The sequence below is a fragment of the Myxine glutinosa genome, chromosome 4, assembly GCF_964187855.1.
Source record: "Myxine glutinosa chromosome 4, kmMyxGlut1.1, whole genome shotgun sequence".
NCBI classification, from domain to species: Eukaryota; Metazoa; Chordata; class Myxini; order Myxiniformes; family Myxinidae; genus Myxine; species Myxine glutinosa.
The window spans coordinates 141,266,314-141,277,431 of NC_136264.1; the positions used below are offsets into that span (position 1 = coordinate 141,266,314).

At 49.2% G+C, this 11,118-nt stretch overlaps 1 protein-coding gene across 7 annotated transcripts in view; it reads left to right on the forward strand.

Moving 5' to 3' along the window:
• The window catches only part of LOC137425312 (phosphoinositide 3-kinase adapter protein 1), a 118,070-nt gene extending 107,230 nt beyond the window's left edge, over positions 1-10,840 (forward strand). For all 7 annotated transcript variants that reach the window (XM_078776527.1, XM_068113612.2, XM_078776525.1 and 4 more), the window contains one exon: positions 9,241-10,840. In XM_078776527.1, coding sequence (XP_078632653.1) covers positions 9,241-9,424 — 184 coding nt within the window. In that variant the 3' untranslated portion in view covers positions 9,425-10,840. The remainder of the gene's footprint in view (positions 1-9,240) is intronic.
• The last annotated feature ends 278 nt before the right edge of the window (positions 10,841-11,118 follow it).

Below are 11,118 nucleotides of genomic sequence, written 5' to 3' on the forward strand. Positions count from 1 at the left end.
ACTGCATGGTGTTGATGTTCTCGCCTTGGAGAAATGCAGTGGTAAAGCGAGCAGCATGGGGACGAGCGTTGTCATGCTGAAAGGTTCTCCGTTCTGGGTGGTCTAGCAGGAATGGCAGCAGATGAGGTCGCAGGATGTTATCCACATACCGCTGGGCATTAAGATTCGCATCCACAACCACCAGTGGCGTCCTGTACCGGCCTGATATGGTGGCCCACACCATCACACTTGGGCCACCCCACCTGTTGGCTTGACACACGCAACAATCGGCATATCGCTCGCCAGTTCTTCTCCAGACACGCTCACGCCCATCAGGACTGTCCACACAGAACCTTGACTCATTGCTGAAAGTGACCTCGTTCCACTGCGCCAAGGTCCACCGCTGATGCTGCTGGCACCATCTCGGTCGGTTGCGGCGATGGGCAGCCGTCATCACGGGGCCTCTGTATGGTCTTCTGGCAGTCAGACCATAGTCATGCAGTCATCTTCGTGAAGTATCATTGGAGATCCGTGGGTTTGCACGCCCCGGAGTTTCTGCCGCAGTGCGGGATGCTGGACGGAATCGATCCCGCAGGTGACTTCGGACCATCTGCCTGTCCTGCCTTGCAGTGGTGACTCTTGGCCTCCCTGATCGAGGTCTGTCATCTGCAGAGTTGTGGAGGGTGTCTCTGTCCACCAGGGCCGATATCATCTGGTGTGAACAGCCAAGGCGACGTGCCACCTCACGGTAGCTCAGTCCGCCTTGCAGCATGCCCAGGGCACGCTGCCGTTGATCCCTTGACAATCGTGGCATGTTGATTGAAATGCCCATTTTGCAATGGCCTTTTTAAAGCCAATATCAAGACATCACGTGCAGCTCATTAAAATCATCCCGTACCTCTTGGCTAATCACTGACAGTCAAAACGGCTGTTCAACAGCTGTGCTATGAAGTGACCATTGAAGGTTCAAGTGACCATCCGTGACCGTTTTGTCTGACAGTGAGGACACTATTGTCCACAAATAAGTTCACACATTTACTACACGCAGTGTTATTGTTGATATTTAAAGGTTTCAAAGGTGGTAAGTTTCTTTTGCGTTTCAGTATATTGTTACGGTCCGCGGATAAGGATGTTGTTTGCCGAGCGGATGGCACCGCGGCCGAACAGTTTTCCCTGACTAAACCCGATTCCCGAACGTTGGCCGGATCGTGCCACAGATATTCAATAGGGAAAAGACCAAGGCGACACGGATGTGAAGAAGAAGACAAAAAGGTTGGAAATACGAATATAATTTATTTGCTATGTACAGGCTCCAAAAAACCAAGGAGAAGGAAAGATAATAAAATAATTTACAGAAGATTTTAGACACAGTGCAACCTAGCTTATACAAACTTAATTAAATACCCAAGACAGAACAAACGAAGACGACTCACACGGGGAATGATGATAGGAATGGCGGAGGTGGATGGCTTGGAGGGGGGAGGCCGGTCCACGGATACCGCAGCACGATCGGCGCGTTTGGCAGCCGCCGTTCCTTTCCGGTCCTGCTCAAAACGTCCGTCCAGGCCCCAAGCTGCGGTGGCTGCAGTTTCGGTGGCTCAAGCTGCTGTTGATGCAGCCGCGGTGGCTCAAGCTGCTGTTGATGCAGCCACGGTGGCTCAAGCTGCTCTCTTCAGGGATCCCTTACTCAACTCTCTTCTCGGTGATCTCTTCGCCGCAACTCTTGTCATTGACCTCCTTCACGGCTTCCACGCGCGCTCTTTTATATCGCCGCCGGCAAATCAAGCCGCCGGCCTCCCGGACACGCCCATCGGTGAGCTCCTTCGGCCCTGATTGGTGGGCACAGCCCTCTGGCTCCGCCCTTGATGACGAGGTTCAGATCCGCCCTTCTTCCCCAACCTTGCCTCGTGGCCAATGGTGGTTGAAGAAAACCGTCCAAAATGCAGTTGGCCATTGAAATGAAATGAAAGGGGATCTACTCTTATTTCACTTGGTGCAATGGAGTATTAAAATTAATGGGAGACACAGCCTTACCCTAACACACATAATAAGGATATAAGCTACTGAACAAGGGTATTATAGTGTCCTTCAATGTATGCTTTATGGAATTAACTACCGGAACGCCCTTTGACCTTTATACAACAGACTGGAGGCAGGAAGGCGATATTTTACAACAATTTACTATACAATAAAATCAATAAAAAAACACAATCCTCATATCCACAACACTGCACCCTCCTCCTCTTAGGCACGTCCCTGGCCTATGAACTTTAACTTAGTGTGACACGTAGGTGTAATTCCCTCGACATTTAACCTGACCCTGAGTGTGACAGTTTTAAAACATAAATAAATATGTCCCGCTGCTCCATTGCACCCTGCCTAACAGACTCACGCCCATAGCTAACCGAATTGCGGAATGGTCTTCAAACTATACACTGACAGTGGGGAGCATTATTTACAATTGACGCTACTTTTATTTACAAAACGCAACCCAGGACCTGTGATCGTTCTTTCTGGGGGGTGGGGGGGGGGGGGGGGGGGGAGACAGTCTGCTCTGCATCGACGCACCATGAAAGCACCCAAAACGCACCAACACACCCTCAAGCACCAATCGGTGCACAGTCATCACTGTCCATCAATAAAAATAAAAACAACAACCCCTAACCCTGCAGGTGGTCTCTTGCTTTTCGGCTCCCTCTGCTGGCTATTATTATTTCTTCTTGATGTTGTCATCCTCTTTGCTGGCGGCCTATTTGTATCAAAATAAAATGCACCCAACGTGTCCATTTCTTTTTATTTATGGCCCACAGGGGCCGACTATGTATGGTTCACCTGTGGGGCATCGGTGCCCTGTGGCCAAGGTCCGCCAGCAAGATTTCGGGCCCTCATGGCCGGTTCCAGCAGAGGGGCCATGCCCCAACCCATGGGGTCCATCAGTGGTGCTCAGCCACAGACATGTGGTCCATAATGTGGCGCATCGATGCAGACAGCTGGTTCTGGAAGTTCCGGGCGCACAATGGCGGACTCACGCACGCTCCCCTCGGCGCCCAGTGGCGCACAGGTCCTCATGTGGGAGACAAAGGGGGGGAGAGACAGATGAGCGAGGGGTAAGGTCACAAGGGTACACATCAATCAAGGCAATGCAAGGCGAAGTGCGTACGGAGAGCGAAGTGAGAAAGCTCGTCCCTACCGTACGTCACCCCCCCTGTCACCTACACTACCCTTGCCCTTACCCCATATGTACAAAATCTACACATTACAAATTCGTCGCTACGGTCACGTCTTCCCCATATTCCTCCTATACCAAATTCATCACCACAATCCCTCTACTTCAAAATTTGCCATCACCCAATTCATCATCAATCCTCATAAGGAGGAAGAGATGGAACAACAAAGCACAATGTCACCCCCACGTCATGATGCGTCTCACAATCCAAACATTTGCATCATAAAAATAACAAAAACCACCTGGCATGGTGTGGAGGTACGTCATCTCAGGTGAGTGGATGCAGATGGTGCGAGGAGACTTCAATCCTAACTATCCTCTAAATGACTTTAACACACTTTACACTACCCGGGGTCTTTCCCTGCCAATCCATTGGCCAACTTACACTATGGGTTCTAAAAACCAATTCCCATTGACCAAACTGTGGTGCTTCTCAATTTGGGGTCTCACTCCCCCGATTCAACTCCCGGTGCCCTTGCACAATTTCCGGGCTGGGTCGTGTAGCTCTCCCAGCAGGTCTACCCACCTGCACACCTCCACCACTGTAGTTGCCACCCGAGCTTACCTGCTCCTCACCTAACCTATCTAACTGGGGATGGCCCCTCCTGGCTCTGTCACCCCTCGGTGCCCTCTGGCACTGGGCTACCCGGGTCCGTCCTCCGGATCCTCGGGCCCCATCCACAACAACTCTACCGGCTCCCAGAGCCCACCTGCGGCCTCACCTGGCCGACATCCTCACAGTGGTGGAGTGCCCAAACCAACTACACACAGTAACAGGCTACACGCCCAGCCATTTCCACAACACTAATGCACCCATCCAAATACCATTCTTTCACCCACACCACAGATGCCAATATCCAACCACAATTTACCTGTACCCTCTACCTAACACTTACACTACCCGCCCCGGGTATTCGTGATGGGGGTCCATCCTTCCCCCATTCACACCTTCGCACCATCCACTCCACTCCATAGTTTCCACCATACTTACTCCACGACCATCCATTCCAATACTCCACATATTCCACACTCCATGTATTTCACACAACCATTCTCCGTACACCTGTTGTTGCACACCTGTGCAATCACGCCTGGTGCCACCTGCACCCTCCTTCCTTCCTGGACCATTTGGTCAGCACAATACTCATCACCATCACTCACTCAAACACTGCTCCATACACCTGTTCAGTTGCACACCTGTGCAATCACACCTGTTCACCATACACACGGCATCATCTAATCTACCTGTTGCCCTGCTAACTTAGTGCTCCCCGTCTTCCCTTTAAACTAAGCACATACCACGTCATTATCATCCACTCTAATCTACCTGCGTCCCCACTACAGGTATCATTATCACTAACTAATCTTAACGTTACCTATTGTCATCTTTTCTAGATCCCTATCATTATATCCTAACCCTCCCGGGCTAGTTTTCACTGCCATAAACCCCATAACTAGTGCTCCTTTGCCCCCGCTGTGAGGGATGACAGAGTTGCCATCCCACCACATCGGGTATCTTCTACTATCAATTTTGCTCACCAAATTTCAGCCAATCAAAAATTTGCCAATCACTACCCATCATCTGCCAATCATCACTCTGCCAATCCTTTGCCAATCATCAAATTTTGCTTTTTCTAATTTCGGGGCCAAAACACTATTCTCGTCACACAGTCTACTCACTAGTGCCTCTCGGTGCGCCAATTCACTTCTAAAGCTCGGCTTCGTAAAGCCGAGCAATGAATGCGGGTTGTTTGGTGCCGGCGGCTGGATACGTCCGGCACTCGGTGCAGGGAAGGACGCTTACCCGGGCCGAGATCCCCCGCACCACCTCGGCACTGCCATCCAATGGCCCGATCTCGACCTGCCGGAACGCCTCAACAAAAAGGGGTCGCCATGGCGACCCTTCCTATCGGGCTGCCCGCTCCGCCTAGTGGAGCACGGACGCGGCCGTTCCGAGCGAGGCCCAGCGTGGATCGCGTACGGCGGTTCTTTCGAAACCGCCGTGGTTCGGATCCCCGCTGGTCCTCGCGGCACGCGAAGCTGCTCGGCGCGCACCGAGGGCCCGATTCGGCTATAAGTCGCTCTAACCGCTAACCCGGTTACCGTCGATGCTTCACCTGCATGCTCACACGCATACGCTACCCCTTTCACCCTCACCGAGCTCGGTGCTCCAACGCCGCCCGTACACCCCGCGTACTTCGTTATTGTACTCGTTCTTTCCCTCACAGACTTGGTCACACACCTGACCACCGCACACCTTTGCACACACTCGTCGTTCGCACACCTCACCAACACACCTCTTCGCGCCCCCTTCTCGGTCACCTCCTCTGTGACAATCACAGGTGTGCTCTCACTCGCACACCCAACCATGTGCCTTACTACCAGTTCCAGCGTGCATTCCCATACGCGCTCTACCATTCCAGGTGTGCATCCCTCCATTCCAGGTGTACATCCTCTCTCACCTGCCACAACCAACTTACGCTCCGTGTCACTCTTACTACTTTTACCACCACACTCGGTCGTGCATTCACCCTCACTCTTGACCGCGCACTCTGTCCTCATGCCCCCGTCCGTTACACACCTTTCTCACGCACACTCTCCCGTTACACCCTCTGTAACACTCACCACAGGTGTGCATTCTCCCTTACTTTTGACAGCGCACTCTTTCCTCATGCATCTGTCCGTTACACACCTTTCTCGCGCATCCTCTTGTGCACACTCTCCCGTTACTTCCTCCGTAACACTCCCCACTACGCGCTTCCATGTGCCTCCTCGCACCCGCGCTACGACCGACTCACTCTTGACAGCGCACTCACTCCTTGGCGCGCACTTTTTCCTCACACACCCGTCCGTTACACAACTTTCTCGCGCATCCTCTTGCGCACACTCTCTCGTTACCTCCTCCGTAACACTCACCACACCGCGCTTCCATGTGCCCCCTCGCACACGCGCTACGACCAACTCACTCTCGACAGCACACTCACTCCTCGGCGCGCACTTTTTCCTCACACACCCCAGAGTCGGACATTCTCACACACCTCCTCCTTCGCACACCGTACCTGTCGCACACTTCACCAACGGCCTCTCACGAACACCCGGATCCAAACCAACCCCCAAGCCGACTGAAGCTCCCCTCACATCATATACATTTCCTCGTATATCGCCACTCACCTTGGCACCTCGTCTCCGCACCTCCTTCGCCACCTGCAAACTCTTTATTTGGTTAGCGAGCACATCATCACGATTTGAGCACCGACCTTGTACATATTCCATCACCTCCTCCTTTATTTCTCTCTTAGTTTCTGTCCGTCTCTTCTTAATTTCACTCACCCCCTCTAACACCTCCTTTAACTTTTGCTTCACCTCTTTTATCTCCCGGTGCGTCTCCTCTATCTCGTCCTCTAAGGCTACCTTGACCGTCTCTATGTGCGTCCTTACCTCCCGGTCCTTCGTCTCCATTACTTCTGTCACCTCGTCCAACCTCGTTGTCAGTCCCTCACGTACCATCTGACATTGCCTCTGTGTCGCTATTAATTCATTTTTAATGTCTTTTTGTGTCGCTGTTAACCCCCCGATTATTGCAGTGTTCTTTTCCACTTGGTCCACGAGTTCCTTTTGTCCCAATGTCAGCTGTTCTACTCCCCTCGTCAGACCCTCTATTCCCCCCTGTAACCTAGCCGTATTATTCCTCACCTCTTTCTCCATACGCTTTTCACCTCGCTTTACCTCCTCGCGTACCCCCGAGACCTCCTCACTTACACCTCGTCGTATCTCCTCCTTCATCTCCTCCCTCTCTTTTGTAGATGCCACCCTCATCTGTCCCAATTCATCCCTCTGAGCATCCAATTTGGTTTCTACCCCGATTTTCACCTCCTCTATCTGCTCTCCCATTTGTTTAATTTCTCGGGCGAATTGCTCCCCTATTTCCCGCAATTTGTTTTCCATCTTGTTTTCTAACCCCTCTAACCCATTTTTCACCCCCTCTATCTGATTCTCCTGGGCCGCCATTCTATTTTCCACCCCCGTTAACCCATGTTTCACCTCTTTTATCCCATTGTCTAACCCCTCAAATCAATTGTCTAATCCCTTAAAATTATTGTCTAACCCCTCAATTTTTCCATCGAGCCCCCCGATTTTTCCATCGAGCCCCCCGATTTTTTCGGCGAGCCCCCCGATTTTTCCATCGAGCCCCCCAATTTGGCTTCCCATCCTATCCATTTGGTTTCCCAAGTCATTCCTCAGGTCTTCACTTGTCTGGACCATGAGCGCCCGTATTTGTATCATAAAGAGGTCCAAATTCACCGGTGCTGCTACGGTCACGGGCGCCGCCAAATTTGGTGCCGCTGTAACCGCGCGCGCAAAGGCGCCATTTTGCGCGCCGTAACCTCGTGCGCGAGAGCGCCATTTTGCGCGTCTGAAACCTCCTCAACCACCTTGCCATTTTTCTCCTCCTCCCTTTCCTCCACATACATTTCCCCGAGGTCCTGGGTCGATTCTACCCCGTCTATCTCTCCCACCGACATCCCGTCGCCTTGACCAGCCATGGCGCGATTTGAAAATTCGGGTTTTGTAAAACAAAACAAATTTCAGTAGCTCGTAATTTTGAGCGCGTTAAGCGCGCTTCGGGTCCGTTCCCGCTCCCGACACCAATTGTTACGGTCCGCGGATAAGGATGTTGTTTGCCGAGCGGATGGCACCGCGGCCGAACAGTTTTCCCCGACTAAACCCGATTCCCGAACGTTGGCCGGATCGCGCCACAGATATTCAATAGGGAAAAGACTAAGGCGACACGGATGTGAAGAAGAAGACAAAAAGGTTGGAAATACGAATATAATTTATTTGCTATGTACAGGCTCAAAAAAACCAAGGAGAAGGAAAGATAATAAAATAATTTACAGAAGATTTTAGACACAGTGCAACCTAGCTTATACAAACTTAATTAAATACCCAAGACAGAACAAACGAAGACGACTCACACGGGGAATGATGATAGGAATGGCGGAGGTGGATGGCTTGGAGGGGGGAGGCCGGTCCACGGATACCGCAGCACGATCGGCGCGTTTGGCAGCCGCCGTTCCTTTCCGGTCCTGCTCAAAACGTCCGTCCAGGCCCCAAGCTGCGGTGGCTGCAGTTTCGGTGGCTCAAGCTGCTGTTGATGCAGCCGCGGTGGCTGAAGCTGCTGTTGATGCAGCCGCGGTGGCTCAAGCTGCTCTCTTCAGGGATCCCTTACTCAACTCTCTTCTCGGTGATCTCTTCGCCGCAACTCGTCATTGACCTCCTTCACGGCTTCCGCGCGCGCTCTTTTATATCGCCGCCGGCAAATCAAGCCGCCGGCCTCCCGGACACGCCCATCGGTGAGCTCCTTCGGCCCTGATTGGTGGGCACAGCCCTCTGGCTCCGCCCTTGATGACGAGGTCCAGACCCGCCTTTCTTCCCCAACCTTGCCTCGTGGCCAATGGTGGTTGAAGAAAACCGCCCAAAATGCAGTTGGCCATTGAAATGAAATGAAAGGGGATCTACTCTTATTTCACTTGGTGCAATGGAGTATTTAAATTAATGGGAGACACAGCCTTACCATAACACACATAATAAGGATATAAGCTACTGAACAAGGGTATTATAGTGTCCTTCAATGTATGCTTTATGGAATTAACTACCGGAACGCCCTTTGACATTTATACAACAGACTGGAGGCAGGAAGGCGATATTTTACAACAATTTACTATACAATAAAAACACAATAAAAAAACACAATCCTCATATCCACAACAATATATACATACCATTGGCTGCATATACCTCTCTGCAATCACTAAATTTTGCCTGTGTGTTGTACCGTGTCGGCACAAGATCTCCTGTCGGGTTGGTACTGGATCTGCTAGTATATATATATATGAATAAGGCATTGAGAACAGAGCCAATCTACCTAAGGAAGGTTGGAATATTGTGAAAATCCTTAATAAGGTAAACTACATATCTATCCTATTATCCTGACTGTGTTGAATATTTGTGATTTTTTTTTTCTTTTCTTTCAGGACAACAGAATCACAAGATTCACAACCACAACTGGGTCCAAGACCAAACACAACAGGCCAGCAGCTTACTGACAGAAAAAACCCCCAATGTCCACCTGTGTCTGGGAATAGTAGGAACCGAAACGTGCTCTCACGAAAACCTTCAGACCCTCCACCTCCTTTACCCAGACGAAGCCCAAGATAATGACGTCATCAAGCACATTCAAATAATATCTCCACTGCACAATGGTGCCACATGTTTGCGGCAGGAAAGTAAATAGGATAAATGCATCGTTTTGTGACTAACGTAAAATTGACTTCCTGTTTGGGAAGAAGCATTACTAACCTTGCTATTATACTTCCTTGTTGGTTGTTCCTTTTCTCATATACAAAAGTGTTATCATTGACTTAACTATACTTGTTGACATTAACCTTGATTTTATGACATTATTAACTTCAACAAAGTTGTCCAAATATATATATATATATATATATGAGATGTTTTTCCAAGGACTTTCCAGAGGATCATACACATGACTTCCCAGAAGCCTACAATATCCTATTGCCAAGAGCAGAGGTGCAGAAACTGCACGTGACGCACACAATGCAGTCCTCGTACAACTTTAAACTTTCATGACTTGGATGTCCACATTATATAAGCGATGTAAGTGTAATTGGCATATGAAAAGCATAATCCATGAAGTTTTTACACAACACAGTTCAAATTTCTGGCCTTCAACATTAGCTGCCATCTTTCCTAATGCATCGTTCAATCCAATTTACCAACTTATTTAAAACATTGGTGAAAACCTGGTGTTGATTCAACAGCATAACAGGGGCTCAAACTCAGGACCCTGAGATCTCAAGCCAGCCCCATTGACCGTTAAGCCACCACCAGACTTTCCACTTGTCTGGAAAGACCATTCAAGAACTGTCGCACATTCTAAGCATGGAGGCAGGAAGCACCGTCATACTGGAAGAACTTGCTACTGTATCACAAAGATTTCATAATCCTAGTTCAGGGATAAATCAATCCTGCAACACTGAAAATGAAAATTCACCATTCACTGTTTCTTCTTCTTCTTCAAAAACGGATCAATGGTGTCTGACTTCCTGAGAGCGTACCAGAAATTGATTATTTTTTTTATTTTTTTTGGTGAGTCCCTTTCATGTTGCCAGACTTCCTGAGGTTTCTCTGTCCACCAAATGTGGTATTTGGGGTGGCTGACTTTACTGCTGCTGTCGTTGCCTCATCAGAAAATGTCAACTTGTCAAGAAACCCAGGGGAACTATGGTTGTAATAAGATTAACAGAAACTTGATGAATTATGCTTCTATCATTTGTACATCAAAAGTTAAAGTTAATTTGTACAATAACTTTACAAACACTGTGTATTAATATTTGTTGTTTTGAAGTGTGGGGTTTTATGGTAAAAATACTTGGAAGGATTTTTTTTAACCAAGACCAGCATCTAAATAAGACTGAAGGTTGGATCAGATGTTGAAATTGAATGAGGAAGCTGGGAAGGTTTTCAAAAGGGGAAATACTGATTGTACAGCCTAACTTAAATGTTCGACAAATAGTTAGCTGAATGAACTTCTAAAATAAATAAGGAAAGTTCTATGGTTGTTATTTTTTCTTTTAAAAAGGAAAATCAGGGTTACGGGATATCAACATATTACATAGCCAAAGGGGCAAAAATTAAACCCCTCTTCAGACAAAGGTACAACACACAGACAAAGAAGAGGTGAGAGCGAAGGGGAAGTCACAGCCAAAAGTACTCTTTGGTGGTGGAGGTGTAAGATCAGTCCAAGGGCAGTGAGAAACAGTTCTTGATGTAAAGTGCAACTCCGCCACCAGGGCGGGATTCAGGCCTATCAAGTCGGAGGAGACAATAGC